This window comes from Anolis sagrei, chromosome 2 (genome assembly GCF_037176765.1).
Source record: "Anolis sagrei isolate rAnoSag1 chromosome 2, rAnoSag1.mat, whole genome shotgun sequence".
Taxonomy (NCBI): domain Eukaryota; kingdom Metazoa; phylum Chordata; class Lepidosauria; order Squamata; family Dactyloidae; genus Anolis; species Anolis sagrei.
In genome coordinates this window covers 82,480,014-82,504,588 of record NC_090022.1, presented here as the reverse complement: position 1 = coordinate 82,504,588, position 24,575 = coordinate 82,480,014, and the positions used below count along the sequence as shown (strand labels likewise).

At 43.5% G+C, this 24,575-nt stretch overlaps 1 protein-coding gene across 2 annotated transcripts in view; it reads right to left on the bottom strand.

The window, feature by feature from the left end:
* Positions 1-6,735, bottom strand: part of LOC132768984 (LON peptidase N-terminal domain and RING finger protein 1-like) — a 53,388-nt gene extending 46,653 nt beyond the window's left edge. For both annotated transcript variants that reach the window (XM_067463665.1, XM_060765507.2), the window contains exon 1: positions 6,265-6,735. In XM_067463665.1, the coding sequence (XP_067319766.1) occupies positions 6,265-6,559 (295 nt within the window). In that variant the 5' untranslated portion in view covers positions 6,560-6,735. The remainder of the gene's footprint in view (positions 1-6,264) is intronic.
* Positions 6,736-24,575: the final 17,840 nt, after the last annotated feature.

Below are 24,575 nucleotides of genomic sequence, written 5' to 3'. Positions count from 1 at the left end.
TGTGACTATCAAAAAAGAAGCCATCTCCTCCTCTGAGTAGAGTAATCCAGAGCTTAGTCCTTCCTGGGAAAATCTGAAAGAAGCATCAACCCCTTCTACACTCTCTGCCATGACACTGCTTCTGGCCTTTTTTGAATGCCTGAATGTGGAAATAGTGGCAGACAGCAGAAGCACCTGAACCACTGAATTGGCACTGATGATTTCCTTTCTTAATGGAATGACTCTCGACTTATCCATAGGACATACTAAAATTCAAAACATTGGCCCAAAACTTGCCCTCAACTTATACATGAGTATATATGGTAACTGGATTGCTGTGAGTTTTCCGGGCTGTCTGGTCATGTTTCAGAAGCATTCTCGCCTGACGTTTCATCCACACCTATGGCCGGCATCCTCAGAGGTTGTGAGGTCTGTTGGAAACTAGGTAAGTGGTTTATATCTCTGTGGAATGTCCAGCATGAAATTAAAAAAAAACTCTTGTCTGCCTGAGGCAAGTGTGAATGTTGCAACTGGCCACCTTGATTAGCATTTAATGAGGCATATGGGAAGTATATTTAGGTATATTGGAAATTAGGCAAGTGAGGTTTATATATCTGTGGAGTGTCCAAGGTGGATACTCCACAGATATATACACCCCATTTATAAATACCCTGTACATTCTACAAACCTCACTTGCCTTGTTTCCAACAAACCTCACAACAAACCTCTAGAACATGGCTCTGTAGCCCGAAAAAACCCACAAGAACCTAGTGATTCCAGCCATGAAAGCCTTCGACAATACATTAAACCTCACAATCTCTGAGGATGCCTGTCATATATGTGGGTGAAACGTCATGCATCAAGGGAACCACTGACTGTGCAGGGAAGCTGATGCGGAAACACAATCTACAAATAATCTACAGACCCACTAAGAAAATCCAACAAATGCTGCATTCAGCTAAGAACAAGAGAGATCCTCTTACCTCTGCAGGAGTCTACCATATACCATGCAGCTGTGGACAAGTCTACATAGGGACCACCAAATGCAGCGCCCAAATACAAATCAAGGAACATGAAAGGAACTGCAGACTACTTCAACCAGAGAAGTCAGCCATAGCAGAACACCTGATGAACTAACCTGGACACAGCACATTATTTGAAAACACCAAAATGCTGGACCACTCTAAAAATTACCATGTCAGACTACACAGAGAAGCCATTGAAATCCACAAGCATGTGGACAATTTCAACAGAAAGGGGAAAAAACATGAAAATGAACCAAATCTCACTACCAGTATTTAAAAAACCTCTAAAATCATAATATTCAAAACTCCAGACAAGAAACAATCAGGGACAGCTAATCACATCTCAACAAAGGATTCCCTCAGGCAGTAAGAAGTCACACCTTGAAAACTGCTAGGCCATTAAATGCAAATCAAGGTGGTCAATTGAAACATTCACACCTACCTCTAACAGACAAGAGTTCTTTCTCCCACCCTGGATATTCCACAGATATATAAACCCCAATTGCCTAGTTTCCAACAAACCTCTCAACCTCTGAGGATGCCTGCCATAGATGTACGGGAAAAGTCAGGAGAAAATGCTTCTGGAACATGACCATACAGCCCGAAAAAGTTACAGCAACCCGGTGATTCCGGCCATGAAAGCCTTCAACAATACATATATGGCAATTATTCTTGTTTTTAAAAAACCCAACCATCCTATTATGTTAACCAAATAAAAATCAATTCCAAATAGGGCAGGGCTTCTTAAACTATTTCCACCCATGACCCCTTTCTGCCCAAGACATTTTAAGTGGCCCAGATATATTATAAAATAGAAATAAAAACCAAACATTTCCTGATCAAAAATCAGGATTTGCAAGATTTGCTAAGCAAGCTGATTTTCCTTTATATGAAGACCAGCTGATGTGTTTTTGGCTGTGTCCACTGTAAATGTTGTTGCTAACAGATTTGTGTAAATGTCTAGGTGGCCTCCAGAAAACATTTACTGTCACCAATTTTTGTGACCCCAACATTGTGCTAAGGGGACCTCATTTGAGGTTAGGATCCACAGTTCAACAAGCAGTGAAATGAAATTTGGACAGAATTGGTAAGCAATTCATATGCTAGTGCTTTTTCTGAACAGTAGGTAAATGATAAGCAACAGCTATACATAGGTATTTACTGCTTTCCAGTTTACAAGTTTCCATGGTAAAGGGTCTAAGGCAGGAATGGGGTATACACAACCCTCTCAGTGTTGGTAGAATACAACCCCTACAAACCTTACCTTTGGCTATACTTATTGAGACCTGGAGCTGAATAAACTCTAGAGAGTCATACAGTTCTTATCCCTATTCCATGGGGATTGTGGAATTACATGCATTGAGTCTCACCTGCAGCCTACCTCAATATTCACTCCATCTCAGGCCCCTTCTACACTGCCATATAAAATCCAATTATCTGCTTTAAACTGGATTATATGGCAGTGTAGACTCATATAATCCAGTTCAAAGCAGATAATGTGGAATATCTGCTTTGAGAATCTGGATTATATGGCAGTGTAGAAAGGGGTCTCAGTGAAACTATGGTTGGCCCTTTTATATACAGTACTACCCACAAATTGAAAGCAACTTAGGGTTTTTAGGAAAAGGGGACACTCTGAGAGCCCTACCCTATATCCCAGTATCTGATCTCCAGTGTAATGCTTTAAACTGGATTATATGAGTCTGCACTGCCAGATAATCTGGGATAAACAGAAAACCTGTGATCAGATCCTGGAATATAGGGGCCTATCTAAAAGGGCATTGAGCCCTCTTCTACACTGCCCTGTAGCCCAGGATCTGTGCTTTGAACTGGATTATATGAGTCTCCACAGCCATATAATCTGGGATAAGAAGGTAATCTGGGATCAGATCCTGGGATATAGGACCAGTGTGGAAGGGACCTGAAACAGCCTAACTGCCCTAAAGGCTCCAGAACCCACTGACTCTGGAAGCTAAGCAAAGTCAGCCCTTGTTAATACTTGAATGAGAGACCCCCAATGAAGGCCAAGTACTGTAGGTTGTATTTCAAATGAAGGAACTGGTAAAACCATCTTTGAGTATTTCTCACTTTAAAAAATCCTGGGAAGTTCATGGGATTGCTGCAAATTGACAGGTGATTTGAAGGTGTGCAACACGCACTCAAAGAGTTTCACTGGCACCTGTGCTTCTTGTCTGAGTCACTGCGAACTCGGAGCTGGTGTTTTGTAACAGGCTCTGAACAAGTGAGGAGCATCGTGGGATTGGTGGAGCATGCACTCTTAGGTCATTCTTTCCTACAAGGTCTAAATACCCTGCCATTTTTCCTGTCTCAAAACCGATCTTCAAATTACATCTTAGGTCTATTAAGGAGATAATGACCTGGTCGATGAAGCTTATTGTGTGGACAATAAAGTACAGTACTTCCTTCTCTCTCTCTCTTCCATAACAGCATTGTGCATGGAAAAATACCATTCAACTCAACTCACGATGTGCAATTTTCCCCATTATTAGAGCCCTGGGCAAGAAAAGCAGCCACTGTTGAAATTTTGCTTATCTTTTAAAGAAAAAATAATAATGATTGCTCTAAACAAATGTTGCAGAAGTCTTGGGATCAGGGAGCAAAGTGTCTCTATTCCTGAGGGGAAATATAGCACTATGCCTAAAAATACTCTGTGCTTCTACATTAGTGCAGCTAACACACTCCAGGGTTCAAGTCTGCCCACAATCTTGAGCAAATCACAATCCAGGTTGTTAACTTACTTAAGCATATACAATGGGAGGAGGGATACATAAACCCCAAACTACTCAAAATGGTTGTTCCTTTTTTTTCTTGACTGTGAATATAGATTTTTTTTCCATTTCAGGAGCGACTTGAGAAACTGCAAGTTGCTTCTGGTGTGAGATAATTGGCTGTCTGCAAGGACGTTGCCCAGGAGACACCTGGATGTTTTACCATCCTGTAGGAGGCTTCTCTCATGTCCCTGCATGGAAAGCTGGAGTTGACAGACGGGAGCTCACCCCACTCCCTGGATTTGAACTGCAGACCTTTTGGTCAGTAGTTCAGCTGGCACAAGGGTTTGGCCCATTGCACCACCAAGGGGGAGGGGTGTCTGAATAAAGATGGGGAGTGACCATACATCAGGACTACTATCTGAGCAGAGGAGCAGATTAGGCAGTACTTTGTTATCCACTGGGATTTGGTTCCAGAACATCCCTGTGGATCCCAAAATTCATGTGTGCTCAAGTCCCATTACATACACTGACATAGTAAAATGGTGCCTGTTATATAAAATGATTTTTTGGATTTTAAAAATATTTTCAAGCAACTGATGATTGAATCCATGGATGCAGGATCTGTGGGTATGGAGAACTGGTTATAAATCTGGTGACTTAGACTTGCCTTTTATCATTGATTTCTTTAAAAATATGAATCTATGGGTGCTTAATCTTGTGGATACAGAGGCAGGCTGGCTGTGCAAATCGGGCCCTAGCTTTCCAAAAGTCTCAGGGCCCTTCCACATAGCCATATAACCCAGAATATCAAGGCAGAAAATCCCATAAGATCTGCTTTGAACTGGGACCCCTTCCACACAGCTGAATAAAATCCCACATTATCTGCTTTGAACTGGAATATATGGAAGTGTGGACTTCCATATCCCATGCCCTCTGTCCATTGCTGCAGCAGGCACCTACTTTATTCCAATGTTTACAGCCTGGCCATGGTGCCAGTTATTTACCGCCATGGTTAGCGGATTGCAGCTTGATGGAGTATGAATTGATGTTTCAATGTGTGCATGTGTTTTATTTTATTGTATTTTATATTGTGCTCACTTTTATGTTTGTTTTTAGGCACTTTGTGCTGTCTGTAAGTTGCACCGAGTCCCTTCGGGGAGATGGTGGTGGGATATAAGAATAAAATTATTATATTATTAATCTTATTATTCTGCCTTGATATTCTGGGTTATAGGGATGTGTGGAATAACCCTGAGTCCACACTGCCATATATTCCAGTTCAAAGCAGATACTTGTACAGATATTCAGCTGTACAAGTACGGAGATTCGATCTGAACATTAGGAAGAATTTCCTGAATGTGAGAGCTGTTCAGCAGTGGAACTCTCTGCCCTGGAGTGTAGTGGAGGCTCCTTCTTTGGAGGCTTTTAAACAGAGACTGGATGGCCATTTGTCAGGAGTGCTTTGAATGCAATTTTCCTGCTTCTTGGCAGGGGGTTGGACTGGATGGCCCATGAGATCTCTTCCAACTCTATGATTCTATGTGTATATTATTCAGAGAAGTGTCTCACAAACAGCTCTGACATCCAAATCTATGTCAGGAACCCCCAGGGGTGCAATGGGTTAAACCCTTGTGCTAGCAGGACTGAAGAAGGTTCAAATCCGGGGAGAGCGCAGATGAGCTCTTTCTGTCAGCTCCAGCTCCCCATGCGGGGACATGAGAGACGCTTCCCACAAGGATGATAAAACATCAAACATCCGGGTGTCCCCTGGGTAACATCCTTGCAGACAGCTAATTCTCTCACACCAGAAGTTACTTGCAGTTTCTCATGTTGCTCCTGACACAGAAAATTATTATTATTATTATTATTCTGCCTTGATATTCTGGGTTATTTAGCTGTGTCAAAGGGCTCTGAGTCCACACTGCCATACATTCCAGTTTGTTGTTGTTGTTGTTGTTGTTGTTATTCTGTCTTGATATTCTGGGTTATTTGGCTGTGTGGAAGAGCCCTGGGTCCACACTGCCATATATTCCAGTTCAAAACAGATAATGTGGAATTTTATTCAGCTGTGTCTATTATTCAGAGGTCTCATAAGCTGCACTAACATCCAAATCGATTTTTTTTTAAAAAAAATGGGTTGCATAAATGATTTCCTGATCCTCTCTGTGCGGCAGAAGTTACAAAAGAGGCGAACTTTTGCAAGCTCATACTTTTGTTCGGTCGGGGGCTGGCGGGTGGGGAAAATATCCAGCCTCTACAAAGTGGGGAGGGATGCGAGAAGGTGTGGGAGGAAGAAGAGGAAGAGGAGAAAGAAGAGGAAGAGGAGGAGGAGGAAGCCGGGCTGTCCCTCGCCGCTTATACAATGCAGCCGGCGCGATGGGGACAAGTTGCATAACCGGCCCGGGTTGGGTGCGCTCCCCTCTCTCTCGCTCTCGCTCTCTCCCTCGCTGCCTGCCTGCCCGCCTGCCTCCAAAGCAAGGTTCCCCACGGAAGAGCCCCCCCCCCCCTCGCTCCTCTGCCCGCCTTACCCCTGGCGATGCCCTTTTGGAGGCAGGTGAGGGCGGCGCGGTAGTCGCGGCTCCGGAGCAGCTGCCCGGCCTCGGCTCGGAGGCGCTCCGCCTTGGCGCCCGGCTGGCAGCACTTCTCCAGCAAGTGGCCCAGGAGGACGGCGGGGGCCAGGGAGCGGGCGGAAAGCCTCTCCCCGCACAGAGGGCACTTGCCCGGCAGCCCCAGCAGGCAGCGCCGGCAGAAGGAGTGCCCGCACGGCGCCGTCGAGGGTTCCCACAGCAGCAGGCGGCACGACGGGCAGCGGAAGAGCTCCATGGCGGGCGGGCGAGCGGGAGGAGGGTGCCGTCCTCAGGCGGCGGGGAGAGCGGAGCGGCCCCGAGGAGGCATGGGCACGGGTGGAGGTGGGTCCCAGGAGACGCTCTCCCGGACGCGCGCGAGACGCTCGCAGGCGTCCCTTTTGCGTCTCAAAGGCAGGCAGGCAGGCAGGCAGGCTGGCTGGCTGGCTGGCTGGCAGGCACGCGCGCGCACGCAGGCACGCGCCCCAGAAGTTTGGGCGCCACGCCCCCCTCCGCCGTGCGCGCGCGCCTGCCTGCCTATCCCTATGGTGGAGGCTGCAGCAGGAGTCAGGCAGGCGGCTTGCTTCCCTCGCTGACTGCTGCAGCCAGAAGGCGAAGCGGTCCTTCTTCCTTTTCCCTCGGGCCTCCTCCCTCCCTCCCCGCGGAAACTGGATTTAACAGGTGTCCCAGACTCTGGTCTTCCAAAAATTTTGGATGCCAGCCCCCCAGAATCTTGAGGTGCTTTGAATGTGAAAGCACAAAGATTTTGGTCAAGGACTGTCCAAAGAGAGGGGGGAAAGGGGAGGCTTTGGGCCACTCAAGAGAAGCGTACTCGAGTGTAGACACAGCCTTTCTCGAGCCCAGCAGTCGCACTGGTCCCGATTCCTTCCTTTCTTCCACGTGGAAACTGGAGTCAACAGGTGCCCCAAACTCCGGTCTTCCAAGAGTTTTGAATGCCAGCCCCCAGAACCTTGATCAGGGAGCTGAAGCCCAAAACACTTGGGAGGAGCACAATGTGGAGATCACTGAAACAGGTGACTTGAAAACAGGCCTGGGCCAACTTGGGTCCCCCAGGTGTTTTGGACTTCAACTCCCAGAAATCCTAACAGCCTCAGGCCCCTTCCTTTTCCCCCTCTGGGAGTTGAAGGGCCCAAGTTGGCCTACAAGCCTCCCTGAGGCCCTCTCTCTTTCGGGCGTTTCCTTTGCAGACACCCATAAACGCAGATAAGCCCTTATATAGAATCATAGAGTTGGAAGAGACCTCCTGGGCCATCCAGTCCAACCCCCTGCCAAGAGCAGGAAAATTCCATTCAAAGCATCCCCAACAGATAGCCATCCGGCCTCTGTTTAAAAGCCTCCGAAAAAGGAGCAGCCACCACCACTAGATTCCCTGGATCTAGACACTAGACACCACACTCCAGGGCAGAGAGTTCCACAGCTGAATAGCTCTCATAGTCAGGAAGTTCTTCCTCGTGTTCAGATGGAATCTCCTTTCTTGTAGTTTTAAGCCATTGTTCCCTGTCCTAGTCTCCAGGGAAGCAGTAAACAAGCTTGCTTCCTCCTCCCTGTGACTTCCTCTCACATATTTATATGTGCCTATCATGTCTCCTCTCAGCCTTCTCTTTTTCAGGCTAAACATGCTCAGCTCTTTAAGCCACTCCTCATAGGGCTTCTTCTCCAGACCCTTGATCGTTTTAGTTGCCACATTCCAGCTTGTCAACATCTCCCTTCAATTGTGGTGCCCAGAAGTGGACACAGTCTTCCAGGTGTGGCCTCACCACGGCAGGATAGGAGGCTAGCATGACTTCCCTGGATCTAGACACTATGCAGGCCAAAATCCCTTTGGCCTTGTTTGCTGCCACATGGCATTGTTGGCGCATGTTTATATATAATCCAGGAATACTTTTTCGCAGTTCTTTTCAAAACATTGCGCACTACACAGGCTGAGAGATTTCACTCCTAGAGAAGTCTCGCTTGGAGAGAAACTTGGGAGCGAGAAACTTGCTCCCCTCCGTGTTTTTCCCCCACCGAGCCTTACATAAAAGTCTCGTTGGAGACGGAAGGCGCAGCTCTGCCGATTGGAAGCGTTACTGCCAACCGTTTTCCGACAAGCCTCCTCATAATCATGGCTGTAGGCAGGGGGGGTGCTACAGACACACCTTTGGGAAGAAGGGACCCTTGTGCGGGCTCCCACTGGAGACATAGACACACAAACAAAGCCAACCCCCTTCCGCGCGTTACATAAAGCTCGGGAGCCGCCCCGCGGGATGGAGTCGGAGAGCGCGGCGATTGGCTGCCGCCTCAAGCCCCGCCCCTGTTGCGAAACCGACGCTGCGGAGCGCCGCGTTTCGTAACTCCAGGAAGACCCGATACAAGAGAGAGAGAGAGGCGCGCGCCGGACGGAAAGGGAAGGAAAGGGAGGCCGCTTCCCAGGCGAGGAAGGCAAAGGGCGAGTGGCCTGGTTGGGAGCTCTCTGAGCCGGCCTTCCTCGCCTCTCCCCCAGACAGCCCTGGCGCCCACTCCTGAGGCCCCTTCTACACTGCCATCTCACTGCATTGAACTGGATTATGTGGCAGTGCAGACTCATATAATCCGGTTCAAAGCAGATCATCAGGATTATCAGGCAAGCCCCCTCTTTAGCAGACTTCAAGAAAAATCTGAAAACCTGGCTCTTCCGATATGCCTTTGGAGAGTGACCATTTCTGTTATCCCATTTATATCCCATCTTTAGTGTCGCCTCTATGAGACACCTTCCTAAACTGAAAGCCTTGCCCCACTGTTTTTTATCATTCCTGGCCTCTCCTCACATATTTTTATTCCTACCTCCCAGGGTTTTATTATTTTGTTATTTCATCTGTTTCATTTGGCCTGCCCATCCTGTTCAATTTCATTTTGTGTGAATTTGCTTTATTATTTTACTTTGCCATTGCAATTATCTTCTGATGTAATTTTGTTTCTGTATTCTGTATTTTATTGTATTGTATTGTATATTTGGGCTTGGCCTCATGTTAGCCATCCCAAGTCCCCATTGGGAAGATAGTAAGGTAAAGGTAAAGGTAGTCCCCTGACATTAAGTCCAGTCATGTCTGACTCTGGGGTGTGGTGCTTATCTCCATTTCTAAGCCGAAGAGCCAGCATTGTCCATAGACACCTCCAAGGTCATGTGGCTGGCATGACTGCATGGAGCACCGTTACCTTCCCGCTGGAGCGGTACCTATTGATCTACTCACATTTGCATGTTTTCAAACTGCTAGATTGGCAGAAGCTAGGGCTGACAGCGGAAGCTCACACTGCTCCCTGGAATCGAACCTGCGACCTTTTGATCAACAAGCTCAGCAGCTCAGTGCTTTAACCCACTGCGTCACCGGGGGGGGGGGCACCAGGGGAAGATAGTAGCGGGGTATAAATAACATATTATTATTATTATTATTATTATTATTATTATATCAGACCTCACTATCTCTGAGGACGCTTGCCATAGATGCAGGCAAAACATCAGGAGAGAATGCCTCTAGAACAGTGGTTCTCAACCTGGGGTCCCGAGATGTTTTTGACCTACAACTCCCAGAAATCCCAGCCAGTATACCAGCTGTTAGGATTTCTGGGAATTGAAGGCCAAAAACATCTGGGGACCCCAGGTTGAGAACCACTGCTCTAGAACATGGCTACATAGCCCCCCAAAACCTACAACAACCCATTATTATTATTATCTGCCTTGGCATCCTGGAGTGTAGAAGGGCCCTTTCCCACTTGTCAAGGTTGCCCTTGACATTAAGTCTAGTCCTACCGGGCTCTGGGCGATGATGCTCATCTCCATTTCTAAGCAGAAGAGCCAGCGTTGTCCGTAGAAGCCTCCAAGGCCATGTGGCCAGCATGACTGCATGGATCGCTGTTACTTTTCCGCCAGATCTACTCACATTTTGAACTGCTAGGTTGGCAGAAGCTGGGGCTAACAATAGTTCACCCCACTCCCTGGATTCAAACTGCTGACCTTTCAGTCAACAGGTTCAGCAGCTCAGCGGTTTAACCCACTGCGCCACTGAGGGCTCCACATGTTATGCTCCAGTTTCCACAAAAGTGGAGCGTAAAAGCCCTGCCTCCTTAATAGGGGTGCATCTATATTGCAAAATTAGTGCAGGGTTGTCAAAGGCTTTCATGGCTGAAATCACTGGGTTGTTATAGATTTTTTGGGCTTTATGGTCATGTTTAAGAGGCATTCTCTCCTGACGTTTCACCTGCATCTATGGCAAGCATCCTCAGAGGTTGTGAGGCCTGTTGGAACTAGGAAAAGGGACTTATATATCTGTGGAATGACCAGGGTGGGACAAAGGACTCTTTTGTCTGTTGGAGGTAGATGTGAATGTTTCAACTGACCACCTTGATTAGCATTTGATGGCATGGCAATTTTTTGGTGTGGCTTGTTAGTGCCTGTGAGAATCTTTTGTTGAGAGGTGATTAGCTGTCCCTGATTGTTTCCTCTCTGGAGTTTCCCTGTGTTTGGATGTTGTTTTGCTGTTATAATTTTAGAGGTTTTTTAAATACTGGTAGCCAGATTTTGTTCATTTTCATGGTTTCTTCCTTTCTGTTGAAATTGTCCACATGCTTGTGGATTTCAGTGGCTTCTCTGTGTAATCTGACATGGTGGTTGTTGGAGTGGTCCAGCATTTCTGTGTTCTCAAATAATATGCTGTGTCCAGGCTGGTTCATCAGGTGCTCTGCTATGGCTGACTTCTCTGGCTGAATTTGTCTGCAGTGCCTTTCATATTCCTTGATTCGCGTTTGGATTTCAGTGGCTTCTCTGTGTAGTCTGACATGGTGGCTGTTAGAGTGGTCCAGCAGTTTAACACCTCTTTATGGGTGCATATACACAACAGAATTACTGCAGTTTGAATTGTGGGAGTTGTAACTTTACCAGGCCCCTAGCCCTCTCTGCCCCAGAGTGCTGGTGTCTCACCAAACTACAGTTCTCAGAATTCCATAGCATTGAACAATAGCAGTTCAAGTGGTATCAAACTGCATCAATTTAAGAGTGCAGATACAGCCTAAGGGCCCTTCTACACTGCCAGATAATCCAGAATATCAAGGCAGATAATCCACATTATCTGCTTTGAACCGATTACCTGTGTCTACACTGCCATTTAATCCAGGTCAAAGCAGATAATCTGGATTTTATACAGCTGTATAGAAAGGGCCTAAGGCTGGATCTACACTGGCCCCATATCCCAGGATCCGATCCCATATTATCTGTTTATCCCAGATTATCTGGCAGTGGAGACTCATATAACCTAGTTCAAAGCAGATAATCTGGGCTCAGATCCTGGTATATAGGGCAGTGTAGAAGGGGCCTCTGTGTAATGGCTCAATAATATGGAATCCTGGGAGTTGCAGCTTTACAAGGTCTTTAATTTTTCAGCTGAAGAATTCAGCATTTCTCAACCTGGGGATCAGGACCCCGGGGGGGGGGGGGTCACAAGGGGGTGCCAGAGGGCTCACCAAAAACCATCAGAAAACACAGTAGTTTCTGTTGGTCATGGGGGTCCTGTGTGGGAAGTTTGGCCCAATTCTATCGTTTTGGGGTTCAGAATGCTATTTGATTGTAGATGAACTATAAATCCCATCAACTATAATTCTCAAATGTCAAGATCTATTTTCCCCAAACTCCACCAATGTTCACATTTTGGCATATTGAGTATTTGTATCAAGTTTGGTCCAAAACTATCATTTTTTGAGTCCACAGTGGTCTCTGGATGTAGGTGAACTACAACTCCAAAACTCAAGGTCAATGCTCACCAAACCCTTCCAGTATTTTCTCTTGGTCATGGGAGTTCTGTGTGCCAATTTTCGTTCAATTTCATCATTGGTGGAATTCAGAATGCTCTTTGATTGTAGGTGAACTATAAATCCCAGCAAGTACAATTCCCAAATGACAGAATCAACCGCCAACCCAAATTTGGGCGTATCGGGTATTTGTGCCAAATTTGGTCCAGTGATGAAATACATCCTGCGTATCAGATATTTACATTATGATTCATAATAGTAGCAAAATGACAGTTAAGAAGTAGCCACAAAAATAATTTTATGGCTGGGGGTCACCAACACATATGGGTGCTAGAAACAATATCATACGAAAGCTGACTGGCACAACCTGGGGATCACAACCAGATACAGTGAAGACATCTGCCCTTGCGCTATGCTACTCTGCTGCTGAGTACACATGCCCAGTGTGGAACACATCTCACCACACTAAAACAGTGGATGTGGCTCTTAATGAGACATGCCGCATTATCACAGGGTGTCTGTGCCCTACACCACTGGAGAAATTACACTGCTTAGCCGGTATTGCACCACCTAACATCCGCCGGGAAGTTGCAGTCAGTAGTGAAAGGACCAAGGCAGAGACATCTCCAGCTCATCCCTTGTTTGGGTATCAGCCGGCACATCAACGACTTAAATCAAGAAATAGTTTTCTTAGATCTACAGAGACACTCACTGGAACACCTCAGCAAGCGAGAGTTCAGAAGTGGCAGGCTCAAACCCAGCACCTCAATCAATGGCTGATACCAGATGAGAGACTCCCCCGTGGGCACACAAAAGACTGGGCAACTTGGAAGGCACTGAACAGAATGCGCTCTGGCACCATGAGATGCAGAGCCAATCTTAAGAAATGGGGCTACAAAGTTGAATCCACGACATGCGAGTGTGGAGAAGAGCAAACCACTGACCGCCTGCTGCAATGCAACCTGAGCCCTGCCACATGCACCATGGAGGACCTTCTTGTGGCAACACCAGAGGCACTCCAAGTGGCCAGATACTTGTCAAAGGACATTTAATCAACTACCAAGTTTGCAAAATTTGTGGAGTTTTTTTGTTTTTGTTTTTATCTGTTTGTTTTGTTCTGTTAGAAATGTAATACAATGTTCTGGTTGCGGATGACACGATAAATAAATAAAACCAACACATGAGGAACTGTATTAAGGGGTCATAGCATTGGGAAGGTTGAGAAACACTGTTCTATGTCAGCTGTTAGTGCAAGGACACATTAGACCCCCCCCCCCCCCCCCGCACTGCACGCACACACACAGCAGTGTTACACATACTCAAATTCCTGGAGCAGTAAAAAGAACAGCATTTAACCATGTTATACTTTCTTATGCCTGAAGACTTCATGTGTTGTTTTTATTATTGTTGCTTTTAACTTTAGGGATTATTTGAAATTAGCCAGGAGACCATAGATGGAAATAGCTTCCACTCCTCTCTCCAGCAGCAAATCCAATGGGAGAATAAGGAAGTCCTCCCCACCTGCCCTCTGAGGAGCTTTTGTTTACTCTCACTTTGCTCCTGTCACTCTCCACAAGCAGTTCCTTTTCTGAGGGAAAAGCAGGAGAAAGTGACTTTTATCATTACATTTCACAAAATTAGGGATGTCCAGATGAAGTGTGTTTTTCAGGGTCTCATTCTCTGATTAGGGATTCTGAAAGTTGCAGTCCAGAAAGTAACTGTCCCATGCATGGAGTAAGGGAGAGCATTAAAGATAGTTCACTTCCCTGATTTCATATGCTTTGGCCTTTCCTGCTTCCACTGGTTAGAGCATTCCAGAGAATCTAAGCAAAGAAGAAACCATATTTGAGTCATCAGTTCCCATAAAAAGGCACTTGCTGACCATAAAGGAACATCAACCAGTCATTAATTTTTTTTTGTTTGGTTATGTAAGGATATAATCGGGCTGGGTGCCAAGGCCTGGCTGGCTTTCATAACCATATTCTTGATGATGTTGAAATTGAACAGGAAGATATTGGGAGTTGGCAACTAGCCACAATATCCAAGGACGAGACCCACCCACCCCCCAAATTGCATTTCATCCACACAGCCAGCCAGCCATCTTCTGTGTGCTGGCAACCAGTTACATGTTATCAATAGCCATGCAGAGTCAACCCCGGGAAGTACTTCCTCATATAATAATAATAATGTTGATTCAGCCTTTGCTTCTGTTTTGTAAAGTCATCATTTTAAAACTGAAATCTTCCCTATCCCTGTGGAATGTAAGGTTTACTCTTCCAATTCAGCAATGTGTTTTCAGACAGATGTTTACTGCATGGACAAGCTTTTCTTTTGACATCTAAAAGTTCCACACTTTTGTTTATTTCACTCCGAAAGGGATTGTCAGATGCAATTTCAAAGAGTACAATTGGAAGAGCTGGTTGACATGGCAACAGACATTTACACATCACATTTTTATGTAGACCAGAGTTTTTGAGGCATTTGAAAATATGAAATACCATAAAGGAGCTATTATACACATTCAGGAAGGTTCAGTAAATGCTCAACAGAAAACTCATTGACTTTAGGATCCTAAGTCTTGGAACGGTCCTGTTGGTTGATTTCACTTTTGTGTGTGTGTGCAAAGTATAATTTTTTCTAATATGGCATTTCTAGTTGTTGTAACATAGCTGTGAGACTGCCTCCACAGGAAGATTACATTACCACTATCTTTTCTGTGCTTCAGATTAATGGTAAAGATGCTTTTCCTCTAACAAATTTTTAATGGCATTCTAAGGTTGTTTTCTAATGGTAATTATACTCTGATTAATAATTATTGTTAATTATTTATCGTTATAAATTATGATGATGAGACTAAGAATTTTGCTCCTATGGTTTTATGATCTTAAATTCTGCTATGATATGATCTGTGTATCACCTTAAGTGTTTCTCAGGTGGAGTAGTCGTAACCTATTAACCATGTTATACTTTCTTATGCCTGAAGACTTCATGTGTTATTTTTATTATTGTTTTATTTATTAAAGTGACTTTTGGGGTACTTCCTGACCCCATGAGAATTATATTTTAGGGGATTAAATTTCCCCATGTCCCAAAGGATGTTGGGGAGATGTAGGAGGAATATACTGGCCAAATGTCTGCCAACTAAAATACATGTTCACATGAGCTAGAACATTTTTTTAGTAGCTGATACACCTCCTTTTCTGTTCTTCCCAAAAGTAATCAGCATGATTTCTGTGTCAGCCCTCCACATGTGTGGGTTTTACCTTGCAGATTTGATTATTTGTGGATGTGATTAATATGTTCTCTCTAGGAATCTCTAGATCCTACAGCATGACTCCATGGTTGACTTCTGGTGGATGTTGATCCTAGAGTTGCACTGGAGGGCCTAGACATTTCTACAAAAGTATTCCCTCATTTTTTTTAAAAAAAAGTGTTGTTTTTTTCATTCATGATTTTCCCACTCAGCTTCTTTAGTATTTCTTCAGTGTTTTAAAACATTACTTGTAGGGGATGATCAGGATAGTCATACCAACTAGGGGAGACTGGAAGTGATTAGTCCAAATAAATAGATAAAATGCTCCCAAGCTCTGAAACCAAATGCCACAAATAAGCATTTTGAAATCAAATGCTACAAATAAGATAGAAGCCTAGCCCAAGTTATTTCGTAAAGTGTCTCATATATGTCAGGGTTTTTTTTACTATGGATTGTAAACACATTAACCAACACTCCATGTCCTCCCTAAAGTCACATGTGGCCCTAATCCCCTCCCATCAACCTGTTCTACCTACTATTAATGCTCTCCCAGCTCCACAGCAATGCTATGCCGCACAATAGGACCAGCCACATGCCAAAAAATCCAGATTTTGGCATGGAGTGACAAGCCTTTTCCTTCACATTTTATATTTTGCCTTGGGGCATCAAAATTCTTGGGGGAGTGGGGATGCTCAGGTTGGCTAACTGGATGTTGAATGTAAAAAACAGTTTGTATCACTGAACTTCTCAATTCTGTACATATATTGCAACACAGTTTCTGTTCCTGTAACCATTAGAGAACACAAGCAATTTTTCCCATGGCTGCATTCCAGACTGGGAAAAGTTATATTGCACCTTGCACCTTGCCAAATTTAAAAATGTTGAAAACAGCAAGAGGGTGGTAAACCATCCAGTCACCTAGTTACAAAATATAGAACTGTAGATGTGGCTGCACAATAAGAGTCACAATAAGACCTTATGCAATACAGACACATTACATTCCAACATAATAAGCAAATATAAGGGGACAGGAATGGTTCAGACTTCGAAAATGACTCCAAATCCTGATTCTTGATCATTTAAAGTCATTTTTACTGTTCTATGTGGATTATATTGGTTGCCAGTTAGTTAATTGTAACATTATGCAGTTTCATGAACAGTCTAATCTAGGGCTTGATTCTGTCCTGCTTTGAGCAGGACAGCTCTTATTGTCATTAAGTTCTTAAATGATGCACATTTTCAAGGCCATGCTAAGAATTTTTGTTTGTTTCTTTTTGCTTTTTGGAGCTCAGTGGAAATCCATTCAATACAACATAACAAGTGTTCATTTCTTAATGGGATAGTAAATGTATGCACATGCCCATATTCAAATGTTTGGCTATTTTTACAGTGATATTTGATGAAGGATGTAAAGTGCCCAAGAGCAGAGAACAAGATAAACCTTTCCCTGACTGACATTAATCAACAGTTATATAAATCTTATTGACCACTGGGAATAAACAATATAGCAGTGAGCAAAAGGCAAAGCTGAGTCATGAGTAGATGTTTAAAAAAAAGACAGTTACAAAACATGTTTGCTGCTTTTTCTCTCTCTCTGCTCCTATTTTAGTTCCTTGAACTGTTTTGTGAGTAGGAATGATGACATTTTCAGCATGGCAGTGGTGTATTAATACCATAAGCATAAAATTCCTTCCTGCAAAAAAGAAGGTAGGAAACAAATGCTATACATACTTCTGACATTTTTATTAGCATCTGGAAGTTTTCATCTTTTTTTTTTTAACCTTTGGCAAAGAAGTTGCTGAAAGCCTTCTGGCAGTGAGTCACTAAAACAATCTCTAATCACCATGTACATCAGGTACAGATGAATAAGCAGCAGGTGATAAATCATAGAATCCGGGTTGGAAGTGACAACCCAGGTCAGCCTGATCAGGCTGGCAGTGAAGCTGTGGATCAAAACATCTTCTCTTGCCTTGACATCTTTCTCTTGCCTGCATTTCTTTTGGAAACTTATTCATCATTCTCACAATCCCTCAGTACTGTCACCTCTCTTCACAGCTTTGTTTGCTTTCAGAATGTATATCTCTACCCAATGCCTTTTCAGTCCCTTGAAACACAATATGTCCATGTGTTTGATGGCTCCATGAAAATGTCACACCAGTGTTCGGTTGACAAATTCCACTTGGAGCATAATTGGCAAAGGACAGAAAAATAAAGCTGGCACTTGCATACTACCTTTGTATAAATCCATAGTGTGACCACTTCTAACATGTTGAATCCTGTTCAATTGTTTACATTTTTGGGGCGGGGGGACCACCAAGAGAAGCTGGTAAAATGATTAAAATGGTTAAGAGACATTTAGCTTTCTCTTTTATCCTCCAACATTTCACAGATGAAAGCCTGGTCATGTGTGACCAAACAACAACAGTGTGGTCAACATGGCAAAAACAGTTAGTCAGGAAACAAGGGTAGGAGAAACTGCAACAGTTTTTTTTTTGTCAGAGCCGTCTGGGATAGGCAAGAATCATAAAGTTGAAAGAGACCTCATGGGCCATCTAGTCCAACCTTTTGCCATGCAGCAAAAGCACCATCAGAGTACCACTGACAGATGGCCATCCAGCCTCTGTTTAAAAACTTCAAAGGAAGAAGCTTCCACCATGCTCAGAGGCAGAGAGTTCCACTGCTGAACAGCTCTTACAGACAGATTTTTTTTTTTTGTAATGTTCAGATGGAATCTCTTTACCTGTAATTTGAATCCATTGCTCCAAGTCCTAGTTTCCAAGGCGGGAGAAGACAAGCCTGCTTCATCTTCCTTAAGACATCCTTTCACATATCTACTCTCCCATTTTGTAGAGTTAATGAAGTTCAAACTACTAGTTTTACACTTGGAACTTAGAGCTCATCCAGACAGAGCACAAAATGTGTGAGCTCTCATGCTTTTACTGGAGGCATCCAAATGACGGCTCTGGTAAAAACAAATTAATTTGAGACAAAGCAGGAAAACCCTTCTTTATCCTGAATTAATTAAACATCCCATTACACCTGGGCCTTCCTAAAAGGCTCGGTTCTAATGGGCTATGGGTCCTGTGGGGACAGACTACTAGGTAGTCCTGGGGCTACACCCACACCCAACTTGCAGTCCCACACCCATCTCACATATTTTGGGTTCCCGGAGACCAAAGATCTGAGATGGCACCCACCCCCTTCCCAACACACACCCACACCCACACAAGCCCTAAAAACTGTTTAAAACACTGGGCCACCATCCAGCCTCCCTGCACACCTCCTGAAACATACCAATGATGCACGAGAAAGCAGGGGGGGGGGATCACTCCTCCTCTCCCCCAGCCTCCTCATGTGTCTGTAATTGGTATGTTCCAGGAGGCATACAGGGAGGCCTTAAGTTTGAAAACCCTCATCCGTGGGAAGGCAGAAATAGTTTCCTTAAAGACTTCACAATCAGCATCACACATTTCCTGGGGGTAGGGGTGCAAGATCCCTGTGAAAGATGACCACACAAATAAAATCACTGCTATTTTTTAACCTGAAAGAACAACTTAAGAATCTCTAGGTCCTCCAGCATGGCCCTATGGCCAACTTGTGCCCATATTCTCTATGAATCTTTAGGACTTTCACTGGAACATTTTAATAAAATAATCAAATTCACAAAAGTCCAACCTGCAAATATGAAGAGCAAACTGTACAACCTTTACTAGTCCTGTGCAATAAAGAGAGTATAGGCTGACTAACCTTATTGGGAATTTTATTAATAGAAGCTGTCCAAAAGTGGTGCTATTATTTGCCTTTACCAAAATAAGGGAAGACAATCCAAAGGAGGAAAGGGCTTGATTACATGGCCTGCCCACTCTGTTACCATAAGCAAACGCATGCTTTCTTCCCTTTCTCTCTCATTTATTGTTACTTTGATGCTTGGTTGCTAGGGATGAGACACTTGATCTGCTGGAACTCTTCCTTGCATTAATCAGGCTGAGGTCACCTTATGAAACAACAAGAAACTTACACAACCGTACCCTGTTAAAATGCTTTCTATGAATCTGAACAGCAGCTTATTAGGCTTATTATAACAGCACTGATCCCATTTGTGATCTACTCTGAAGTATGTTCCATTGAATCCAATAGGATTTACTCCCAGGTAAGTTATTACACAGGGTTGACCACATGGTTCGATTATATCTCTTTAATCTCGGAGACAAAATCTGATAATAGAGCATTCCTGTCTTTTATCCTCTTTACATACTGTTGACAGAACCAACACTTATGTATCTCTTCAAATGAATCCAGGCTGAGCTAATATTTCTGTGGGATCTTTTATTCAAAGCCAATACTATAACTCCGAAAAGAAACCTGTGTCTGGTAACACTGTTATATAAACCTGTGTGTGATTGCATGTAAACAAGATAATAAAGCAGGTTCTGGTGTGATGCTTCCCCCTCCCTTCCTCCACCATTTAGTGTCTTATATAACATCCTTATCATGTGGTTTATAACCCTGATCTGTTTCTACAAAGGCTATACCCTATTTACTTTGCTGGGAAAGTGGGGTGAGGGTGCGGTTAAATTAATATGTATGATCATGTGTTAGCACTTGTGGATCTATCCACTGATACTGTACTGTGAAACCGCAGGCTGGGAAACCACTGGGAACAAAAAGCCAAGACATATTTTGGAGTTCTTTTATTGTGAATAGTCTAACTGTAAACTCAAACTTCTTTGTATGCTACCTTTTCCCAGTGGTTGGAAGAGATGTATATCCCCCTCTGGCACAGAGACCTGACTTTATTAGGGTTTTCAGATATTCAGGAGATTGTTGTTGCTGTTGTTGTTGTCATTGTTTGTGACTTCAAGATGTTTCCGACTTATGGAGTTCTGTTGATATTCAGAGGAGTAGCATTTCTCTTTCAGATCTCTCTGCTCAATCTGAAGTGTTGAGGAGTATTTATTTATTTATTTATTTATTATTTCCAGCATTTCTACCCCATCCTTCTCAACCCCTGAGCGGGGCTCAGGGGGACTTAGAAACCAGCAACAATTCAAAACTGTAACATACAAACAAATATAACAACTATAACAACAATTTAAAACCATAAATAAATCATTGATTTAAAAACAAGTTAAACATTATTATAAAGGGGGGCAGAAGGGACACTGACATGTTTGAATGCCCAAATGGTTACCCATTTCTAGTCCTCACGTGAGCACGCCGTATTATACATTTAATAGAGCAAATGTCAGTAGACATTTATTAGAATGTTGCTTGACTAATAGGATGTCTGTTCCCTGTTGCTGCTTTTGCCAGAGAAGCCATGCAGTGAATGAAATATGCAGATGACAGCATGCACTCTTCATACACTTACTTTTAAAATAATGACAAAGCTTCTGTCTTGTAAGCATCTTCCTCATCACAGAATTTGAAGGTAATGGGCTCAGTGAGTTTGTCTTTCTAAATAGTTTTCTTCTACGTCTTACCAGAAAAAAAATTGAGGGAGGTTAAAACAAAATGGTGTCACAATGTCTTTTGTACTATATGCCAGGGATACAGGTACTGGATAGAGCAAATTGAGAACTTTTGCCATGCAAATCAGAATTTTGCTCCCCAATGAAATTTCCCTTCAGTTCCCAAATCTATAGTATTGTAGTAACTTTCATGTGAGCATCTAAAATGCAAATCAGGCATACAGATTAAAGGGCAGGTGGAGTTACAAAGGGAACTGAAGCATGGCAAATAAGAGATAGTCTGGGGTGTGAATAATTGTCAGTATTGGCAATTTGGAAAATGAAGGGAAATATTTTTTTAGCTGGGGCAGATACCTTATTTAGGGAGCCATTACCTCATCGTTCCATCATAGGTAAAAGTAAAGATTTTCCCTTGACATTAAGTCTAGTTGAGTCCAACTCTGGGAGATGGTACTCATCTCCATTTGTAAGCCGAAGAGCCAGCATTGTCCATAGATGCCTCCAAGGTCACGTGGCCAGTATGACTGCATAGAGGGTTGTTACCTTCCCGCTAGAGCGGGAGCTATTGATTTACTCACATTTGCATGTTTTCAAAAGCTAGGTTGGCAGAAGCTGGGGCTAACAGTGGGACCTCACCCCGTCCCACGGCTTCAAACCGCTGACCTTCTGATCAGCACATTCTGCAGCTTAGTGGTTTAACCTGCTGTGCCACTGCAACTCCTCCTTCCATCATAGCTAGCTACAAGTTTGGTAGGAATCTGTACCTGACCACATGCAAACATACATATCCACATATTGGCTGTTCCAAAAAAGCTGTACTGATTCTATCAATTTACCCACAATACAGTGTACCCCATCCAACACTGGCCCTTCATCCAACCACAAGGCTGATGCAGACAGCGGCTAAACCAAGACAAACTATGTGGCTTGAGTGAGATGAAGTAGACTGCTGACAGCTAGGGAAAAAAACAATGCTCACATTACATTTCTAAATAGCCTGGTATGCCCTTAGCCATTCACCCAACAATCTTGTGTGGGTTGAGTATTTATTGCTCTTATTATACTCCTCTGGAATTACTAAAGGAAAGAATAAACTCCATGCATCAACAGAAAAGTGAAAGCAGGCACTCCTAATTGAAATCCACAATCTGAATGAACGAAATATATCACATAACTTCTTTATTTTCTTTCTCCCTATCCCTTCTGTTGCCTAGCCCAGGGCTTGAGGCACCTTGTATTTGTGTTCCTTCAAGTTTCTTGACTTATGGTGACTCCATGAATTTCCTAGGGTTTTTTAAGGCAAGGACTACAGAATTTTTATGGCAAGGTGTTGGACTGGATAGCCCTTATAGTGTCTTTTAGCTCTATAATTGTATGATTCTATAATTAAGCTCCCTCATTCATACACTGTATACACTGAGGAGGGAGGAACAGTAAAGCTTCTGACTAGGACTCCATATTTGCCTCCTTCCCTTGACCACCAAACACACTTGGGTTCAGAGACAGAAATATAGGAAACGTAACAGGAAAAAGCACATTTTTTCACTATGAAGTCTCTGTCAGGATTGGTGGGCAACTTTCCACACCACCACAAGTGCAGTATGTTATATTCCCACATAGGAATGCATGACAACAACTAACTTCTCTGAGAGGTAAGCAAAGGTGCCATGCATTTGCTGCCACCCACAGATTGCAATTCTTTGCCGTGCTAAGAAGCAAAGAAAAGCATAATATGCACCCTTGACAGAGAGGAATGAGAAACTTCTAGCTAAGTATTTTTTCTTAGATAAGAATGCAATTACAACAGAAAGAGAAAGCACACATTACTTAATCAGTATCAGACGCTTAGCCTGCTGCTTCATGCACTGTGTAAACATGTGTGGAAATTTATAAAAGCACAGCAATGAGGTAAGAACACTTAGATAACTTGTGTCACATTTGTGCTACCAGTAGATGGTACTACTGCCTCAGTTTTATATGCAAGTTCAGTTCCTTAGGCTTTATTTGCAAAAGGAGGACAGTTTCCAGAGTTAATCTCACCAAAACTGCTTTAATTTAATTATTACAATATTTTGCTAGGCATGGCCAGGAGAAATTTCCACGTTCACACATCTTAGAACATTCATGATAATGTTTACAGTACACTGGCTAGTTATTGTACTCCATAGGAAGACACAAGAGGGAAAACTCTGTGAAAGATCACAGTGAAGATTATTCAAAATTTCTCAAAAATCAGCATGCCTGAAGCCACAAATAAATACCCTAATGGCACCAGATCCTGTCTGATCTTGGGAAGCTAAGTAGAGTGAGCCTTGATTAGTATGTACTATAGACTTCATTTCAGGAGAAGGAACTGATAAGAACCACCTCTAATATTCCTTGCCTAACCCCACCCCGTGAAATTCTTTGGGTCACCATAAGTCAACAGGCAACTTGCAGGCACATGCACACAGAAGCATAGTTCAGTTCCAATGCCTAGTACTTCCTTAGTCTTTTATGTCTGTTCATATGTTATGGTTGCCACATAATATATGACTATGGCTCTGGGAGACCAGGGCCCAGATTCCACTTCAGCCATTTAGCCCCAATGGGTGACCTTGGGCAAGTTACATCCTCTCAGCTTTAGACAAAGCCAATGATGAATTGCCTCTTGCCAAATTCTGCCAAGAAAATCATGTGGAAGAGTCTCCGTAGGTCAGAGTGAATGCGAATGCACCTAATAATAGAAGAAAAAGGTTCAGCAGGTACTGAGCCCCCCTTCGGGGGTTGAGAAGGACGGGATAGAAATGCAAGAAATTAAATAAATAAATAAATACTAAATCTCTACTCACTGATAGTCTCCCCTGTTGTACAATTATTAAACTCTAATAATTAAAGGCACAGGAGTCTGGATCTCTTTTTCACCTGGTAACTTTGAGTTAGGTTTAGTGTATAAGCGTTATTTTCCTTCCTTTAGTACTACGTAGAGGCCAGTAGCTCTGATGTGAATGTGGCAGTGAACCTGTTCTGGATTGTGGTCTCAGTTTTAAGGGAGCTATCCAAGGTGCTGAACCCTTTCACTAGAATAGCTCCTTAATGTAAAATAGCTGCTCCTACATAACATACACCCCTTTCCCTTCCTGCCTTCCTGGTCAGGCAGGCAGAGAAGGAGAGTGACCCACAGATTTTTAAAAAAATATTAGCACTTTATTATTTGCAAATTGTACAGACCTGGTATAGACTAAAATCCAGAGCTGATTCACCACTTCACTGATGTCAAAATCAGACTTGATGGCTCTCAAACGAGTTCAGATACATTTGCAGAACATAAGAACAGGCAGAACCTTCCATACAATTACATTGCCGACCTAAACTTGTCAAGCAACAGCATTGGTGAAATTAGAAGAGCTTGCACTACCAGCAGTAAGCAGCCAGAGAGAGTTACCAATAGGCTTCCTGGAGCAGCCACCTGTCTAGTGACTCAGAGGTGAAGGGTTCTCAGAGCCTGTGGCTGTATAAAGTTACAAAAAGAAGTGTCCCTTGGATCAGAAGCTGCTTGGGAACAGCAACAAGAGTGGACATTTTGTTGTCTGCAGCAAGCCGTCATTATTGTGTATGAATGTGCCTTCAAGATATATGTTGACTTATGGTAAATTCAGGAATTTTCCAGGTTTTTTGTAGGTAAGTAATACAGTGCCCAAAGATATTTTTGCCAGTTCCTTCCTCTGAAACAGCCTATAACACCAGCTATTTATTGGTGGGTTCTGATCTAAGGACTTTCAATATCTAACTCT